This window comes from Equus caballus, chromosome 19 (assembly GCF_041296265.1).
Source record: "Equus caballus isolate H_3958 breed thoroughbred chromosome 19, TB-T2T, whole genome shotgun sequence".
NCBI classification, from domain to species: domain Eukaryota; kingdom Metazoa; phylum Chordata; class Mammalia; order Perissodactyla; family Equidae; genus Equus; species Equus caballus.
This window is the reverse complement of record NC_091702.1, coordinates 1,308,026-1,328,744: the sequence shown is the minus strand read 5'-3', so window position 1 is coordinate 1,328,744 and position 20,719 is coordinate 1,308,026. Positions and strand designations below refer to the sequence as shown.

General features: G+C 37.1%; 1 protein-coding gene and 1 pseudogene across 7 annotated transcripts in view; one reads left to right on the top strand and one right to left on the bottom strand.

Moving 5' to 3' along the window:
- LOC138919041 (ATP-binding cassette sub-family D member 2-like) overlaps positions 1 to 8,035 on the bottom strand; it is a 173,057-nt gene extending 165,022 nt beyond the window's left edge. For all 7 annotated transcript variants that reach the window (XM_070242998.1, XM_070242999.1, XM_070243004.1 and 4 more), the window contains exons 1-4: positions 7,884 to 8,035; positions 5,354 to 5,457; positions 1,760 to 3,385; positions 36 to 216 (exon numbers count right to left, since the gene is read on the bottom strand). In XM_070242998.1, coding sequence (XP_070099099.1) covers positions 36 to 216; positions 1,760 to 3,058 — 1,480 coding nt within the window. In that variant the 5' untranslated portion in view covers positions 3,059 to 3,385; positions 5,354 to 5,457; positions 7,884 to 8,035. The remainder of the gene's footprint in view (positions 1 to 35; positions 217 to 1,759; positions 3,386 to 5,353; positions 5,458 to 7,883) is intronic.
- Positions 8,036 to 8,067: 32 nt separating this feature from the next.
- The window catches only part of LOC138919039 (regulator of DNA class I crossover intermediates 1-like), a 76,323-nt pseudogene continuing 63,671 nt past the window's right edge, over positions 8,068 to 20,719 (top strand).

Sequence of the window (20,719 nt, the reverse complement as noted above, 5' to 3'; positions counted from 1 at the left end):
AACATATATTGAAGATTAAGCATAAATGTCATTACCACCATCTGCAAAGCCAGTTGCAGTGATAATAGGTACAGCCACCATAATCAGTCCACTGCTGCTCCAAACATACTTCATCAAGAACTGCTCTATCATGATGCACCACAAACGTTTGGATAAAATGAGGTTCATCTGATCGGCTAAAGCTTTGTAACTTTTCTGGAGTTGCTTCATTTCCACCTATAGAGGGAAAAAGAGGCAAGAACCCAGCATGAGTTATAAAAGTAAATACTGTATGTCTGAAGGCTTTCTTTAAAGATAGGTACACATTATTTTGTTTTACTTAGTATAGTATGATCTATGATTCTAACAACTAAAAAATACAGATTAATATAAGAATGAGTCATTATTATTTAATTTGGTCACACCTATATTATTGAAAAAAACCCATGATACTTAGTAAATATAAAGTACATGTCAGTGATTTATAATTTTTATTTCAAAATTACATGCATGAGGTTAAAATTAAACGATATTCTATAAGACATGAGTAAACAATGTTAGAACTTTATCCTTCTTGATCACACCAAAAATATTTGAAAATAAACACATGACACACATATGTGTAATTAGATTCCATTTTCGAACTAACTCAATTTGCTGGATTTTGTCTTAAATGCCGGAAGCCTACAGCATGGTATAATTTAAATCACTGAGTTCAATGATTCAAGAAGAATCACAAGTCAATATGACTAATACAACATATAAGGACAATTTTCAAGGGGGAGTAGAAGTCCTAAATTTGCTTTAAATTTTCTTCTTCAGATTCCTACTACTGTAAACGTTTGTCTTGATAACTAATGATGCTTCAAAAAGTAAATAATTCTGCTTGGGAATTAAAATACCATTTCAACTTAAGAATACCTGAATATTTCATTTGTACTAAGTCATTTGTATTAAGATTTCAGATGCATCACCTTAAAAAATTTGGTCGTATTTAATATTCTGAGGTTACTTCAATGCTCTGGAAGTTTATGTAATTAGGCTAACTATTTTAGGGATCTGCTTAATGTCGAAAATCTTTAGTATTCAGAAATAACGTTCTGAAATTCCTTTTCTCCTCCTCATTTCTTCTCTAATCTTAGCTTTTCTCTCAAAGCCAGACAAAATTTCATTTCACTGCCTCTTTTTATTTGTGTCAAACATGGTGCTGAACATTAACTAAGAGTTGGAAATGCCATTTGTGAGACACACTCTCCTGCACTTCTTAGGACTGAGGACCCTCCATTGCTGACCAGGCATGCAAAATTGTTAAACTTGTCTTTCATGTAAAAGGACAGGGTCTTTTTTCCTCTTAAAAACAAAGGGCCCTCAATAGTAACACCAAGAGAATACCATCCTAAATTTTCCATCTCAATGGACATGTGTTTACTCAGTTTCCAAACACATTTTCTTCTAATGTTCTACAACCAATTAGGATTTAAGTTTTAAGAAAATGCTTCAGAGATAATTCTGAGCATGTTTGGGTAACTGAGGCTAAGTAGACTGAGTGCTGAAAATTTTATTCTCATGAAACTTTAGAAAAGTTTGCACTCTATAATTCTTTAACAACTTGTGAGTAAAAAGGGTAAGGAAGCATACATTCTAGTACAGGTTTAGATGTCATCGGAGTCTAAAACGCTAAAGAAGTGGGTCCATCAACAGTACAACAGATGGTATCTAGCACTGCAGTGGCAGCTCGAACAGTCTCACATTTCACCCATCATCTTAATTTCTATCTTACCTTATGTCCTCTGTAAAAGGCAATTTCTTCAACCTTGGCTATAATTCTGGAGTGCACATACTGCAAACAGCCTTTTCTATGAGCTTCTTCAGCCACCAATTTACCAAATTTGGGAGAGCAGGCTTTCAACACTGTAGCAGTGGCATATACCACAAGCCCTGCTAATAGGGTGGGCCCAATTGGGCTAGCTCCTCTGGATGTAGCAGTCTGGATGAGCGTATAGGAGGTCAGGATTACATCTAAAATAGGTTTGGTCAGATTAGAATACAAGTGAGCCACAGATTGGGAGAACATCATAATATCCTCAGTAAGAGACTGGTCAGGGTTTGCCAGCCTCCCATCCATATTGATCACCTTATAATAAGTCTGATTTGTAAAATAGGTTTCACAGGCATGGTCTACTAGGCGAGTTCTGAAGGCCAAAGCCAGTTTGCACTCCAGGTACCTTATCGCACTGTTCACAGAGGCAGCAGGGATGGCAATCATAAGCCACTTGAGTAATTTGATGATGAAAGCCAGTTTGCACTCCAGGTACCTTATCGCACTGTTCACAGAGGCAGCAGGGATGGCAATCATAAGCCACTTGAGTAATTTGATGATGAAAGCCAGTTTGCACTCCAGGTACCTTATCGCACTGTTCACAGAGGCAGCAGGGATGGCAATCATAAGCCACTTGAGTAATTTGATGATGAAAGCCAGTTTGCACTCCAGGTACCTTATCGCACTGTTCACAGAGGCAGCAGGGATGGCAATCATAAGCCACTTGAGTAATTTGATGATGCAAGCCAGTTTGCACTCCAGGTACCTTATCGCACTGTTCACAGAGGCAGCAGGGATGGCAATCATAAGCCACTTGATTAATATGATGATGAAAGCCCGAGGCTTCTTTTCCACAATGCTTTTCACGATTTGTCCATCCAGACCAGCCACATAGATAGACAGAAATGTTCTCGAGATCAGAGCCACCGAGTGGAGGCAGAGCCACCCTGTTTCAGTGGTCACAAGTTTTGGAAAGAGAATTTTCCGAAGTTCTAGTAGCTGTTTGAAAAAATCTGCATTCACTTCAGGCGAAGAATTTTTACAAGTGGTCTCGGTGCAATGCAGTATTTCTCTGTTCTCTGCAGTCGGGTAAGCTGCTTCTTTTCTCTTCCTGTGGCCAGATTGCTTTAAACGCCTGCTAATGATGGGATAGAGGGTTTTCAGAGCATATGCCGCAGCCACCAGGCAGGCAGCCCTTTTAGCAGCGCTAGATCTGGTCCATTTCATTAGATCAGCTGCTGCATTTAGCATATGTGTCATTTTCCCAATTACCCAAACCGGCTTCAAAAAGAATTGGTTTTAAAAGATCATGATCCACCAGAATCCCCAGCAAATGTTTCAGAAAGTCCTACAGGGTTCCATAGTCCGCAGCATTTCTTCTCTTCTTTTCTTAAATTTTGCTTTTGTTTTTTTCAATTTTGTTCTGCTGTGACAGGTGCAGCGGAGCTCAGACTCCACTGCACCTACTGAGGATGATTCCCTCAGAAGCTCAAGCTGCACTAAGCTGCCCCAAGCTCCTCCCTCACAGGCCCCTCATTGGCTGTGAGGATGGTGGGACCTTGGAATCCTCGCCGCTTCCCTTTGAACCTTGAAAATGAGGAGAAAGCAAAGCGAATTACATCCTTAGGCAGGAGTCCAAAGAGTTAAATGTCTATTTTGGGAAAGGTCGAATCAGGGCAGCTGCGGGCGACAAAACCTGCCCCAGCTACTGAGCATGCTCAGCGTCACTTAGAAACGCACAGAAGTTTCAGAATATACATCACTCCTCTAAGGTTTTAGTAGATACCACAAGGGGAAGAGCAGAAAGAAAAGGAAATTTCCAAGCGCTATAAAACGAGATGAGGCAGAAGGAGCTAGGGAGATGAGGGAGGAGGGGCAAGAGGACCAACATGAAATGAATGTGAAAGGGTATGGACTGAATCTGAAAGGGAGAGAGAGGAAAGAGACAAGCGGGAGGGACACTGGAGAAAGCAAACTATCAAATAATTAGATCTGTTTTTCAGTCCCATTTTATTTTATTTTTTCTGCCTGTGTTTCTCATGAAGTCCCAGAATCTATCAGACAAGTCGTAATTGAGGGCATATTTTGTAAATAAATAGGAGAGAAGTCTTCTGCATTATAGAAAATAGTTCTTTGCTATATCTCCATCTCTATGTTTACTTGTCCTTACAATAAAAATCTTCCAGCCCCACAACTGCTATTTTTAGCAATGGAGATCTGATGCACTGGTATTTATTTACAAGGTGACTATTGAATAAAAAAAAGCAGTGTTTCACTTCTACCACCCTCTTGCGTCCTTTAGATAGTTGTTACTTGGAGGTGTGTGACTTTATAACCTAAAGTTAACCATTTGGGAATCCAACTGGAGTTAGATGGTGGAAATAGCTTCTCTGGGACCTTTTTTGAGAGTTCTTTGTCTTTTGCAAACTTTTGTTTTGCTTGTTTTGTTTAGGCTTAGAGATAACCTATTGGCTACTTCCCACTTTGGTTATTTGATTCAAACAAAGAGTGTTAAAAAAATTTTCCCTACATCCCTAATAGAGGACTTAAACTGCTAAACAGTCAAGCAAAATTCTGCATACTTTTAAATATGTAAAATGTTTAGGTAAGGATGAGTGTGTTTTCGAATATGCAAAAGCATTTTTGCTTCCCCACACCCACCACCCCCCACAACATACATACACATTTCTAGTCAACTGGAAGCCTGGGAAGATATGCATTAAATTAGAACAGAGGTTGGCAAATTATAACCCAACCAGTGGGCCAAATTTGGCCTGCCACCTATTTTTTTATGGCCCTTGAGATAAGAACAGTTTTTACATTTTAAAATGGTTGAAAACACATCACAAGAATAATAATATTTTGTGGTGCATGAAAATTACATGAAATTTTTATTTCAGTGTCCATAAATAAAGTTTTATTGGAACACAGCCACACCCATTTATTTATTTACTTATTTTCTATGGCTTGCAAGCCACAGAGCCAGAGCTGGATAGATGAAACAGAGCCTAAAATATTCACTATCTGGCCCTCTTCAGAAGAAGTTTGCCAACCCTTGTGCTAGAATATAAAACCTGTTTCAGTGTTGAATGATCTTCATTATTCAGTTTACTGTGAATAAAGAACTATTCTCCTTTTCATAAGTAACAATAGCCTTAAACTTTTAAAACTCCTTTCCCATGTACCTATATGAATTTCAAGAATCATCACAGGTCTCTTTTCATTTGTTTGCATTCAATTCAGCAGATTGACTAATACATGAGTGGCAAATTCATGCAAATTTCTTTTATAGCTGACCATATTAGCAGCACAATCTATCATTCATTCCATTGAGACTTTCTAAGTCTGTATGTAGAGATCATAGTGTTATAGTGGTTATTTTCAAAATCTTTTATTCCTAATCTCACGTTTCTCACGTGTCAAAGTAAGGATCTCTTACCCTTATAAACTTTAATTCTTTATGTCACATCTCCTGACTGTGATAAGACAGGTGGAGGGCCAGGGTAAACTTAGCTGGGGGTGATAGGAGGATGTTCAGCCAGGCAGAACACTTACACAGAGGGTTACGCCGGTCAGCAAGCAGCTGGCAGTCGAGGCAAGTGGCCTGCATCACTGGCATAGGACAGCCACATCAGGGGAGGAGCAGGGCAGTGGGAAATCTAGAAGCAAAGAAGGTTAGAGATCAAATCAGGCCTGCACTTAGTTGTAGGTAGGTCAGTTTATCAACTGATAATGAAGCTAGGGTATAGGAACAAGCTTTTATTGGCTTGAGTGAAAGACTTGTTAGAATGAGGAAAATAATCAAGATAGAAAGACAGAAATTTGGTTACCGGAATTGTGGTGCAGGGAAGGTTGGAGGCCAGTTACTAGAACTGGGGAAAAGGTTAATGTGAGATTTGACCTAATGATGAGCCACTTAAGTACAGATGTAACTATCACCATTTTAATTCCACTCCCACCCTTCACTCTACCCTACCCCCAAGAGTCAGGGTTGGTCCTAGCATCTGAGACCAAGCTCAAGACTTCAGGGAAGGCAGAGGAAGAATTCAAGATGATAGGAAAACAGATACATAATTCCAGTTGGAAATATATGATATTTAAGTAAGAAACTAAGAATGTCAAGATACTTCTTTCATTTTTTATATTGCCATGCAATTAAAGCAGAAAGAATGCTAATTTAGTTTGAATTTCAAACTAGGTGAGAAAAAAAGAGTGAAAAAAAGTCACTTGTTACTATAGTAAACATAATTCAGCCTAATTTCCACTCAATCTTCTCAACTTTACATGTGTTTACATGGGAAAGCATTAAAATTTTTCTTAAGAGAGGAGAAATAATCTTAAAAAAAGATCTTGAAAATGAATGAAAGTTAAAAAATAAGCAATAATTATCAAATTACTCTGTTCTCAAGTGTGATACTCTCAATGTCAGTGTCACAGTGGACATTACCAACAACCATGGAAGAGCAGGATTAAATAGACTTTATATATATATTAGAGACTATATATATACACATATATTAGGAAAACTACATGCTTTCTAAACAGTAAAACATCAGAAATAAATTTTTATAATAAAGAGACCTACATATATAAGTATATGAATAAAAATGTATAATGTAGATAATATGTATTATGTGTTTAGATAGTAAATCACCAGAGAGTAAATAATTTTTAGCAGTAAAGACAAATTAAGGTTTAAGATTTGGGATGCATTTCCTTCTCAGCAAATGCTAAGTAGTATTTTATCTGTGCTGTATTCCTTTCTTGAACTGTTTCCTGACCCGAGATTACCTAATTGCCCTACTGGCCCTAAAATAGCACAGCATTTGACTCATTATCTACCAGTCATGCTAGCCTTATTCATGTGAGCCACAAACACAATGAAGATGAGATCTTAGGTCAATATTTCATCTGTTACAAATAACCACCTAATAACTGGTTCATAATGAAATGTCTTTTGCTGTGAAGGAAAACCCAGCAAATATCTTGTCTGAGGATGTATCTCATAGATTAATCTTTCCTTAGCCTAATTGACCACTTCCACTGCCTCTCTGTGACTGGAAGGAAAGCAGTGACTCTAGTCAGAGAGAAGACACGGTTCTATCCAGCTCCCACTTCTTGACTCTTCTCAACAGATTGGTCAACCTGTCCTTTATGTCTCTACCTATAGAATATATTTTAAAAGGTCAGTCAATCCTCTATAAAATTATTTTCCCCTTCTAGTTAATTTAGTTAATTTGTACCTGTTTCAAAATGTTGAAAGTAGGAAAGGCTAACGCACTGGGCCATTGCTTCTGACTCGACTGTATGGTTTAGTTACTGAAAAACGATGAGCTACTCCATGACGAAGACTAATTTGTTCTGAAATGCTATACTCACTTGGTTTAATTCAAACCAATGATAGATATACTTTGGTGAATTTTTGTGACAAAAATCAGTATTTCTATGATTAAACGATGTCTACCAGGGCACATAATCCTATTTTAGGCAACTATATTTTAGGCACTATTTCCCAATGAGTTAACAGAAAATGTATCATATTTGAAAATGAGAGGTTGCCCAGATTAAAAATCTGGAAAACAATCATGACAATTGGGGGAAAAAAACCATTTTGTGCATTTGTTTGGTACAGGAGATTTCTAGTTTCTAACCAAAATATCATAGAACAGTGTGTAAGATAAACATTTTGTGAGGATATACAAACATAACACAGAAACGATCACTAAAATCCAACTTTCGTTTTGAGATTTTTTTCGGTAAGGTGTTTAAAGTCTTTGGGTCTTTACAGCTAAACCCAGTTTTGATCAAGCTCTCTAAGAAACCCACAAAATGGTAAGTTACTACAGCGCAATATTTCTAATAAACAACTGTGTACTGAATATTGAAACTGCACGTGAAAGATATTTAAAGGATTTGGATGTGGAGTGATGTGGGAATGGAAACATCATCTTGAGGATTACGGATCCATATCTTTGTTCTTGCCTTCTTTTTCTCCCCTCAGTCTGTTCTTTGACCTAAAAAGAAAAAGGCTGAGACCTACACCAAAGTAAATAAAACTATGGTGGGGGTGGTTTCAAACACTAACCCTGCGGCCACAGCCCGACACTTGATTTCTTGAGGGTTCCTTCGCCCGACCGGTTGAAACTGCTGTGTTCTTCCTCCTTCGGACGCGCTGCTTTCCCACGGCGTCCCCTGCGGCCCTATCAGGACAGCGTCGCCGCAGAAACCGCAGAGGCTGCCGGGAGACGCGGAAGGAGCCTAACCAGGCCGCAAAGGCTGTAGGGAGGCTGGGCTATAGGTCCGTGGGCCGGAGAGGAGCGGGCTGAAACCGAGGAAGCTGTGGCTTAGCCCTGAACGGAGCCGTCTGAAGTGCAGCTGTCAGAACCCCAGTGTCTTCTCAGAAGTTTTGGGGAGATGAACTGGGTCGGGGGCTCCAGGTGAGTCGTGCTGCTGGAGCTTGAGACTGTAGCCTTGCGTCCCTGGACGTGCATTCCCGTCATGGCGCCTCTTTCCTAGGCCTCGGAGGGGAGGGCACAGCCTTGCCTGGGGGCAACTTGCTAGGAGAGGTCTTTTAATCTTCCCCAAGCCGGGGGACCCTAGCGCCATGTCTCTGCTCTTAAACCGAAAGCAGCTCAGCTTTTCCCCCACTGTCTTTCCAAAAGCTTCACATGTGGGGCCCGCCGTGGGTGAGGTTCTCTGCTCTCCCTCCCCCGCCTCCCGGGTCCTCCTCCTCTAATGAGACCTCTGAGCAGCTGAGCCCTCTTCTCGCCCCTGCTTCTCCCTTTTTGAAGGGATTTCTTTGCGTCAATATATCGTCTTTGCACAAATTTGTAAGGCGTTATGGAAGAGGCCATTCCCTGCTGCCCTTAAATCCATTGGTGGGGGCTCGTATCCACCATAAATCCAATTTAGTTTGTTTTTGCAAGGGAGGGAAAGTGAAGCGTTTTTTGCTTTAACTTACAAGAGAATTTGCAATTTGTTTTGTATTTAGAATTGATCACATAAAGGAGGATGAGTTGACAATTTAGCTTTATGTAACCTGTTCATTGCTGTTGACCTTCAAGTCCACTAGGATGGAAATCATGTGGGCCTGTAATTTCGTTTGATCAAATTCCCTGACGAAAAGAATTGTTTTGATTGAAACATTAAGCCATTAAATACAATTTTTGTCACAAGTAGACCCAGGACAGTGATGATATGGTTAGAATATAACACATTTAAATTATTAGGAATTTTATAAGAGGAAAGACAGCTTTTGTGTTCAAGTATTGTAACGATGTCTGATAATTTTAGCAATAGCATTTATCCTGTTGAAGATATGTTAGCATCGTATTTTAGAAGTTTATCTGATTTATTCCTAGCTAATGTTCTAGCATCATGCTTCCACTTTGGAGAAAAGTGAAAACTCACTTACAAACGTCACACAATTTAGTTGATACATGATTATAATTTGATGTTTTTGAATTCTTTAAAATGTGAATATTAAATGAGATAGAAAATCATCTTACAAACGCTTAAGCAGTATTAAAATATAGGTGCTATTATTATTCTGTCATATAACTTCTGGTTATTCAGGGAGTAGTATTTTGGTTGCTAGTGGGAGGATGCAAAAGCAATGTACTGCAGGAAACGTGTAGTCTAGGATTGTGTTTCTCAAAATGAGGTAGTGCTGCACCTGGAGATATTAGGTACCAGGGGGTTAAGAAACCACAGAAGAAACGTGACACATCTCCCTGGAGCATCAGTTTTATTCACAGATCGGAGGAAAATATATTTTTTAATTTAAGTAAACATGGATATGTTATAGAGTAAAAGGCAAAACTTGTGTGAAGTTGTAAGAGAAAATATGGAATTTTAAATAAATTTTCTTGGGGAGGTTGGGCTCGTTAGGGTCAAACTCCAGATTGGTAATGAAAAAATGAGTGTGTCCACTTTGTACTATCCCAGCAAACAAAGGTAGACAAGATTAGTTGATCATGGCGCTCTGACCATGAGGCCGTAAGGGCCTCAGAATCTGAGACAGTGCTTAGTAATCACTAGCAGTTGATTGGAGCTGCTATAGAGTAGAAGTTTTAATCCTTGTCTCAGACCATCCTTGAGTACTTGTTTATTTCCCTCTGTTGTAGGATTAGTTTTTGTTTGAAAATTTTGAGAACTGTTAGGAACTTAAAATACAGACGAGTAACTAGAGAACATTTACAAAGCTCTCTCAGAGCTGCTCCATCAGAGAATTCGGCATTAATTAATTCAACAAATACGTTTTTACTTGCCTCCCTGTTTAGGGCATTGTCAAGCTGTATAGTGGGATTCAAAAGAGAAAAAGATAAAACTTTGGACCACAAAAAGAATTTATGGTAGAATGGTGAGATTTGAATTAGGTGAATGATTTTAAGACTAGATAGTTAAATGGTACTTAATATATAACAAGTGCTGTTCTAAGAACTTTTTGTATATTAGCTCATTTACTCTTAAGAAGAACCCTATGAGGTATGTACAAATGTTATCCTCATTTTACTGATAGGGAAACTGAGGCACTGTTAATGTTAAGTGGCTTGCCCAAGGTCACCCAGCTAATCAATGACAGTTATTTGAGAACCATATGCTTAATGGCTATGCTGTGCTATGCAGTGTAGAAATACGAGTATTGTGAAAGTGGCACATGTAGAGGGCTATGGATATTTAGAGAACAGAGAAATTACCTTAAACCTTGAAGGATAACAGTGTTGCACAGAACAAGCGCTACAGAGAAACAATGAAACACAGGTTCTTAAAAGCTGAAAAGGAAGTGAGATAAATAATTATCAAATTGGAGACCTAGTTTTTACCAAGGCTTCTTAGAAGAGATGGGTTGGGAGGGCAGTATTAAAGAACCTGAAAGGATTATTTGGCAGACAGTAGATTGGTCTGCATTAAGACAGGAAAACACTTGCAAAGAGGCTTTATACCTTTTTTCCAAGGAAATGAATGAAGCAGGCTATAGCAAGTTTGTATTTTGGTTGTAGCAACCTGATCGTATACACTAAATCAAACCAGGGTATTCTTGTTGTGTATTATAGGGACCTGATATACAGTTTAATTGCGGAATCATTTGATAGGAGCGTCTTTACAATTGCAAAGGTCTTTGCAAGTTTTCTTGGCATAAAAGAAACTTGGCATTTAACTTTTTGCTGCTCTTCTGTTTGGGGAGTCTACCAGTCACATGTAAGATTTTTTTTTGTGAGGGAAGGGACTGGTGGCTAGGGAAGAAATAAGCTTTCCTTATTTTGATTTTTAAATTACTTGGTTTGGCTTTAGTGTTATGCTTTGTGGACGTCTTTGAAGATATAACATTTCATTTCAAACAAAGTCTCATTTAGGGTAAAGAGATTTGGTCTAAGCTGAAACTAATTGACATATCTATGATAGCAGTTCCCAGTCTACTTCCCTGAAACTTGCTAATCAGCCATAATGTCAGATTTTCCAATTTAATGGGTTCTTTCTTTTTTTCCTAAAATTATATTCTTTTTTGGACTTAAAATGCCCCTCCCATTTTAAGTCCTTTCTTTTTTTCTCCCCCTGCTTTTTCTTCCCAAATCCCCCCAGTACATATTTTAGTTGGGGCATGTGGGACGCCACCTCAGTGTGACCTGATGAGCGGTGCCATGTCCACGCCCGGGATCTGAACCAGTGAAACGCTGGGCCACCTAAGCAGAGGACGCGAACTTAACCACTCGGCCACGGGGCTGGTCCCAAGTCCTTTCTTGACAAAATTAAAAATATGAATCATTTGTCAGTCTTACCAATTAAATAAATTTTTTTTTTTTAGTTGTCTGGGAATCATTGACCTAGAACTCTAATCTTTGTTTTGTACTTTTACGTCAGCACTGAGACCCTGTGTTTTCCTAGTCACATTGAGTTGTAAATTTGAAAGAGGACAGGTATAAGCACTGATCTTTTTAATTTGGAAAAGATTCTCTTTTATTTTCAGTATTTGGTGATTGACGACTTGTTTCACCAAATTCATAGCCACCTCAGACATGAAGGTGGTAGTAAGAGAAGAGAGAAAGGAGAAGATAAAGATGTGACCAGTCTTTGGGCCTCGATATGCTATTCAGAATGGGATCAACTATAGATCTGAAATACAGCACTATACATTCAGTGTAAGAAGACTTTTTGTTTTAATTGGAGGAGGTTTATTTCTATAACTTAGATTGAAGAATGCAACCCGTGTCATAAGAAGGCACAGATAAAATCCTGTTTGAATTTAGGTGAAGGAGAGGTTTGCATTTGTAAATGTAGGCCTAGAATATTCACCTGTGCAAAGTATTTAGTGAGTGCTATGTACCAGGCACTGTGCCAGGTCAGAGTATAAAGTAACTGAAATTTAGTCTCTTTCTGAGAGATTTATAGCTTATTGGGGGGGGGGGGAATATGACATTCCATAAAGTTTGAAAATGTTGAAAGATCAGGGGCCAGAATATATGATTTAAAAAAAACAGTGTGAACAATAGTAGAACATAGGAAAGTTTTAGCTGAGAGTTTGGCAAATCAGAAACAAGGCTAAAGGAAAGTTTGATGGAGAAAAAGAATAAAATAAATGTTATGTAAATAGTTGGAGATAAGATTACTTATTTAAATACTTAAAAATGTGTATATGTGTCTGCGTGATGGTGAGGTTGAAAACCAGACTGAGAAGTTGAAATTTGATCTGTTGGATATTGAGGAGTCATTCAAATTCAGAAGTACCACAGTGAAAGTAGTATTCTATGACTGTTTGTTTGTGGTGCTAGTGGTGTGTAGTTTGGAATATAGTGGTGAAAGACTCCAAGACAGTGATACCAGTTAGGATTCTTCTGGGGAAAAATAATGAATACTATTTTTCCATTTTCTTGTATGACTATATATTTTCCAGATCAAATCAAAACCAGTCCTAGGGCTGGCGCGGTGGCCGAGTGGTTAAGTTCGTGCGCTCTGCTTCGGCGGCCCGGGGTTTCACCAGTTCGAATCCTGGGCGCGGACATAGCACTGCTCATCAGACTATGCTGAGGTGGTGTCCCACATGCCACAGCTGGAAGGACCCACAACTAAAAATACACAACGATGTACTGGGGGTCTTTGGGAGAAAAAGGAAAAATAAAATCTTTAAAAGCAAAACAACCCCCCAAAAAGCAAGCAAAAACACCAGTCCTATGTGAATTTGGGTTAATTATTAAACCTCTCTGTATAGGAGCAGATCAGGTTGTGAGGGACCTTCATAATGGAAAAAAGAATACAAAATTGTGACTACAAAATTAGGTATAGGGCTTGGAAGGGGAATATGCAGATGAAGGGCTCTGAACTTAAGTTTAATTAGCTTTACAATAAATTCTCTTTACTGTGAATTAGCCTCTGTCCCTGCATCTCTTTCTTCATCTGTTAAATGGGGATAACACTTAAATGTACGGTGAACATCATCCCAGTTTGCCTAGGACAGTCATGGTTTATGCCTGTGATCCTAGTGGCACGCCCAGTTTAGCATTTGTTTTCGGAGTTTTTGTTTTTTAATTAAATATAAGCTACCATTAATGGTTCCGTTAAAATGAACCCAGATAGATTCAGTGAACATCCTTTTTTTTATTTTAACCTCTGCCATGGTCTGTATTAGTGCATGAGCAACGTGTGCGGTGAAGAACGTTCTCACTTTAACATGTGGTTAAATCTGAAGACATCCAATGATAACCCAGGCCTGGCACTTTCCAGATAGAAAGTAACTAACAGCTTCTTTTAAAGATAGCATGAAGGGCACTTGCTGATAAAGTGTGCTGAGACATGAGTGGCTGGGTACAACTAACTTGCTGGATGGGATGGGAGAAGTATTTAATGCTGCTGTCTCTGCTAGCCACTTGTACCAGCTAGTTGTAACATTGCATTCTAAGGTCTGAGAGATTTGTATAGCCGCCATGCCTGGGAGTGGGGTCAATAGGAAACATGGAAAATTTTAGATTAGGTGTAAGTGAAATATTTGCTAGGAATAGAGGCTAATCAGTCCTGTCAGAGTGCCTACAAAGAGTAGTAGGAATGTTGTTGCTACAGTGGTTTTGTCAACAACCGTTTCCTTTTTCATAGTGTTTAGTAATGCTTTTGTAACCTTTTGGCAGCAGGGAGCTCAAATAAAGGAAAATTAATGCTTAATGATAAATACTGATGTTTTGTTTTTCATTTGAGTTGATGAATCTATAACTAGTACACAAAATGTTTGCCAGCATTTAGCATCTCTCATGGTCACATGACAATCTGAATGCCCAAATCTGCTGAAAAAGCATCAGGAGTTACTTTCAGATTTGGTAGTTATTTTAAGGAGATTATAGCTGCAGACAATAGTTTGACGCATGTAACTGCAGAACATTAAAGATAAAATTATTTCTGCAATGATAATATAAATAGAAATTTGATGGATCATAGCATCTTGGGTAAAACAGGACTCTTACTAAATTATGTAACCTGTGTAGCCAAGATACACTTGGAATTGGTTGTAGTTCATGTATATTTCACAGTTGTAGTCAAAGAGGCTTGATATTTTACTGAACAAAGCTACAGTTGTCAAAATTTTCATTTTTTTATATGCACAGTTAATGTAACTGAATTACACTGTTTTTGAGACAATACTGATGTTGAATCCAAAAAAGAATACTTTGGCGTGTTGTTATAAGCTTGCTTTCTTTGTTGCCTTTTATTAATTGGATTTCATAAACATTTGACTCTTTGAAGAGTTACTTGATAAATCAATCTATGTATCCTGCATTGTTATTGAACATTTTTGCAAGCAAGTCCTCTAAATTTTGATGACATTTTATTCAAAAACAGTTGAAAATATTTATTCAAAATATCCCATAAATGGAGTGAAAAACTTCAACTTTAGAAGCTTTTAGTGAATTATAATTGTTGAAATAAAGTTTTTAAGATTTAATTGTGAATAACCTGAAATACACATCTGTGTTGGGCTATCATTCACAATCTAAGATCTCTTCCATTGTATGACCCAGGAGATGGCTGTTCATGTTTATCATTACAGCCTGTAACTATGAAACAATATTTTCCATGTGAAAGTACTATAAGAATTCAATCTCTAAGAACTTATTTTAATTAGGCTCTGTATTCTGAATATTAGGTGGATTTCTGCCTCATCGATTGACACTTTTTTTCTCAATACCATACCTTTTGTAATTCATATTACTCTAAAAACTTTTTCTTGTATTGCAAGAGAAGAATTTATATGAAAGCCATAGCATTCTAATGTATATCATTACTATTCCTGACACATCAGGTGGACCTGCTTTAGTTTTGTGGAAAACCAACCTAAGTACTTTTTCTAGGCTAGTTACTGTCCTGAATCTTAATAAGTCTGCTAGCTAACAATGTTAACATTATGATGTCTTAGGTTAATATTAATTTCACTGTGACACAAGCCATAAAATAATTTTTTCAATTGTTAGTTATTGCTTTATTAATTTTGTTTACATTTTTCACTTTGAATCACACTTAAGATGTTATTACAAGATTGTAACAATCTGGAAACGGTTTCTTTTGCATGGCACCTCGCCACTAAAAAGATAAACTAAGCAGAAAAATAAAAAGCAAAACAAAATAAACAAAAAAGAAAATTCAAGACTAGCTGACAGTTAAGATATGTGACACCCATAGTATTTAATCCCTAATGTAGTTTCAACATCTCCTGCGTACTCCATGTAAAATGTACGTTCGTGTTGTTCTTGATGTTTCCTTGACCACATTACTGCCTGTCTTTTTTTTTTTTAAAGAAAGTATTTCTTTAGCGTTTTCCTTTAAATCTTTGCTTACTAGAAAGAATGGCAAGGGGCAGAATGCCCTGTTATATTTTTGTAGTCAGTATGGTTTTATTTCTTCCTTTCTCTCTCTCTTCTTTCCTTCTCCCCTTCCCTCCCTTCTCTTCTCTTCTTTCCCTTTCTTAACCTCTTTACACTTCTCTATTTTACTTTATTCTTTCTATCTTAATGAAGAATAAGGTAGTGTAATCTATATCCCTGCTTCCCACAATTGATAACTTGTGGAGTGTTCTATGAAGAAGTTATGGCCTTTTGATTTTATTTTCAGTATGTAGCTATAATGGCAACTAATATTGTTCACTTAAACTTTTACTGAAAGAGATGGTTGCAATATATTTCTTTAAAAATCCATTTTCTAGAATAACATAGTAATTACTGTTAAAGAGATGAGCTTCATTCCCACCTCCCCACACCTAAATCTCTGGTAATTTAAATTTCCGGACAAAAATTAGAGAAACTCTTAAAATTGTTTTTTATAAAGTGCATATAAATTTCATGAAGAAACTGATGTTTGAATGGGGTCTTGAAGGTATTGAAAGTTTTCAGTACAAAATATGGTGGGAGGAGTCTCCATATATGGAGAAGAAAAACTATATTTTCATTTGGTCGGGTGTTGGAATACATGAAACGCAGGAATGGAAAACAAAGTTGAAATCTAAGTTGGGGCAGGCAATGGAAGTCACGTCCCTAAGTGATAATCAGAGCTGTGTTTTATTGCTATTACCAATGTAGTAAGAAATATAGGAGAACATTTGCATAAAATCAAGGAGACTCTTTAATGTATAATTATGGTAGCTAGCTACATACTTAATATTGCAGTAGTCAAAGTAGCAAATGACTTCTGAGGATTCACATTTTATATATAGCAAGCTATTTTAATTATCTGCACGTTTTTCTTTTTCTCAGATATAAAATTCCATCTAGTTTACCCCATTATTTGGGGATATATTCATTTGTTCTCCCGTCTTTTCTATCTTATTTTTTTCTACCTTTATTGAGGTATAATGGACAAATAAAATTGTAAGATATTTAAAGTATACCATGTGATGGTTTCATATATGCATACATTGTGAAAGTTAATTAACACATCCATCACCTCAGATATTTCTCTTTTTTGGTGAGAACATTTAAGTTCTACTCTCTTAACAGATTTCAATTATACAATACAATGTTATTTTGTATTAACAAATGGTATGGTTACCATGTTATCCTCAGAACTTATTCATCTTATAACTTAAAGTTTGTATGCTTTTACCAACCTCTCCCTATTTACCTGACCCCCCAGCAACCACTTGTCTGTTCTCTGTTTCTATGATTTTAACTTTTTTTTAGATTCCACATATAAGTGGTACCATGTCCTATTTGTCTCTGTCTGCCTTAATTATCTAATGCCTTCCAGGTTCATCCATGTTATCACAAATGACAGGATTTCTTTCTTTTTTTTGTGAGGAAGATTGGCCCAGAGCTAACATCTGTTGCCAATCTCTCTCTTTTTGCTTGAGAAGATTGTTGCTGAGTTAATATCTGTGCCAGTCTTCTTCTACTTTTTGTGTGGGATGCAGCCACAGCATGGCTTGACACGTGGTGCTAGGTCTGTGCCTGGGATCTGAACCTGTGAACCCCGGGCTCCCAAAGTACAGCATGCGAACTTGACCACTATGCTGCTGGGCTGGCCCAGGATTTCTTTCTTTTAAAAGGGTGAATGATATTCCATGGTGTATATATATACCAAATTTTCTTGATCCATTCATCCATTGATGTACTCTTAATCTGCTTCATACCTTGGTTGTTGTGAATAAGGCTCCTATGAACATGGGAGTACAGATATCTGTTTGAGATGTTGATTTCTCTTTGGATATATACCCAGAATTGGTGCTGCTCGATCAAATGGTAGTTCTTTTAATTTCTTGAAGAACCTCCATGCTGTTTTCCATAATGGCTGCACCAATTTATATTCCCACCAATAGTGCACAAGGGTTCCCTTTTCTCCACATCCTAATATTTGTTCTCTCTTTTCTTTTTGATGCATGTCATCCTAAAGGACATGAGGTGATAAATCATTGTGGTTTTGATTTGCATTTCCCTGAGCGTTAGTGATATTGAGCACCTTTTCCTGTACCTGTTGATCATTTGCATGTCTCTTTTGAAAAATGCCTATTTACGTCCTTTGCCCATTTTTTAACTAGGTTATTTGTTTTTTGCTGTTGAGTAGTATGAGTTCCTCATATTGTGGATATTAAACTCTTATCAGATATAAGATTTGCAAATATTTTCTCCAATTCCATAGGTTCCCTTTTCATTTTGTTGATGGTTTCCTTTGCTGTGCAGAAGCTTTGTAGTTTGATGTAGTCCCACTTTTTAATTTTTGCTTTTGGTGTCAAATCCAAAAAATCATTGCCGAAACCAATTTCAAGGAGCTTACCCCCTGTGTTTGCTTCTAGGAATTTTATGGTTTCAGGTCTTATATTCAAGTCTTTAATCCATTTAGAGTTGATGTTTGTGTACAGTGTAAGATAACGGTTACAGTTTCATTCTTTTGCATGTGACTGTCTAGTTTTCCCAACACTATTTATTGAAGAAACGGTCCTTTCCCCACTGTGTATTCTTGGTTCCTTTGTGATAAATTGAATGACCATATATTTCTGGCTTATTTCTGGATATTCTATTCCGTTGGTCTGTCTGGCTGTTTCTATGCCAATACCATACAGTTTGATTACTGTCACTTTGTAATATAGTTTGAAATCAGGAAGTATGATGCCTCCAGCTTTCTTCTTTCTCAATTATGCCTTGGCTATTTGGGATCTTTTGTGGTTCCATACAAATAATAGGGTTGTCTGTTTTATTTTTGTGAAAAATGCCACTAGAATTTTGATAGGGATTGCATTAAATCTGATATGTCATTTGATTTCTGGGCTTTCAATTCTGTTCCATTGATCTGTAGGTCTGTTTTTTCACCAGTACCATCCTGTTTTGATTACTATAGCTTTGTAGTATATTTTGAAATCAGGGATTGTGATGCCTCCAGCTTAATTCTTTTTTCTCAGTATTGCTTTAGCTGTTTGGGGTCTTTTGTTGCCCCATATGAATTTTAGGATTCTTTGTTCTATTTCTGTGAAGAATGTCATTGGGATTCTGATTGGGATTGTATTGAATCTGCAGATTGCTTTAGGGAGTATGGACATTTTAACTGTATTTATTCTTCCGATCCATGTGCACGGAATATCTTTCCATTTCTTTATGTCTTTATCAATTTCTTTCAATAAAGCCTTAATAGTTTTCATTGTATAGGTCTTTCACCTTCTTGGTTAAATTTATTCCTAGAAATTTTATTCTTTTTGTTGTGATTGCAAATAGTATTGTATTCTTGAGTTCTCTTTCTCTTAGTTTGTAATTAGAGTACAGAAATGCAAATGATTTTTGCAAGTTCATTTTGTACCCTGCCATTTTTCTGTTATTGTTGATTATTTCTAATAGCTTTCCAATGGATTCTTTAGGGTTTTCTATATATAAAATCATGTCGTTTGCAAACAGTGAGCATTTCACTTCTTCATTACCTATTTGGATACCCTTTACTTCTTTTTCTTGCCTAATTGCTCTGGCTATACCTCCAGTACTATTTTGAATACGAGTGGTGAGGGTGCGCACCCTTGTCCTGTTTCTGTTCTCAGAGGGATGGCTTTTAGTTTTTCCCCGTTGAGTATGATGTTGGCTTGGGTTTGTCATATATGGCCTGTATTATGTTGAGATACTTTCCTTCTATACCCATTTTATTGAGAGTTTTCATCATAAATGGATGTTAGATCTTGTGAAATGCTTTCTCTGCATCTGAGATGATCACGTTTTTTATTCCTCATTTTGTTAATTTGGTGTATCGCATTGATCGATTTGTGGATGTTGAACCATCCCTGTGTCCCTGGTATAAATCCCACTTGATCATGGTGTATGGTCCTTTTAAGATTTTGCTGTATTCGGTTTGCCAGTATTTTGTTGAGGAGTTTTGTATCTCTGTTCATCAGCAAAATTGGCCCGTAATTTTCTTTTTTTGTGTTATCCTTGTCTGGCTTTGGTATCAGCTTGATGTTGGCCTTGTAGAATGACTTACGAAGTATGCAGTCTTTTTCAATTTTTTGAAATAGTTTGAGAAGGATAGGTATTAAATCTTTGAATGTTTGGTGGAATTCTTAAGAGAAGCCACCTGGTCCTGGACTTTTATTTTTTGGGAGGATTTTGATTACTGTTTCAATCTCTTTACTTGTGATTGGTCTTTTTAATTCTCTATATCTTCTTGATTCAGCTTTGGCAGATTGTATGAGTCTAAGAATTTATCCATTTCTTCTGGATTTTGCAATTTGTTGGCATATAGTTTTCATAGTATTCTCTTATGATCCTTTGTATTTCTGTGGTATCGGTTAATTTCTCCTCTTTCATTTCTAATTTTATTTGAGCCTCCTCTCTTTTTTCCTTAGTGAGTCTGGCTAAGGGTTTGTCAATTTTATCTTCTCAAGGAACTAGCACTTGGTCGTTGATCCTTTCTACCATTTTTGTGGCTTCAATTTCATTTATTTTTGCTCTAATTGTTATTATTTCCCTCCTTCTGCTAACTTTGGGTTTTGTTTGTTCTTCTTTTTCTATTTCTGTTACGTGCAGTTTAAAAGTGCTTACTTGAGATTTTTCTTGTTTTTTAAGGTGAGCCTGTGTTGCTATGATTTTCCCTCCTAGGACCACTTTTGCTGCGTCCCATGAGTTGGTGTGGTATAATGTATTTTCATTTTCATTTGTCTCCAGATATCTTTTGATTTCTCCTGTAATTTCTTCAATGATCCATTGGTTGTGCAGTACTATGTTGTTTAGCCTCCACATATCTGTCACTTTCGTAGCTTTTTTCTTGTAGTTGGTTTCTAGTTTCATAGCATTATGGTCACAAAAGATGCTTGATATGATTTCAGTCTTCTTAAATTTATTAAGGCTTGCCTTCTTTCCCAACATATGGTCTATCTTTGAGAATGTTCCATGTGCACTTGAGAAGAATGTGTATTCTGCTGTTTTTATATATGTTCTATTAAGTCCATCTGGTCTAGTTTTTCATTTAATTCCATTATTT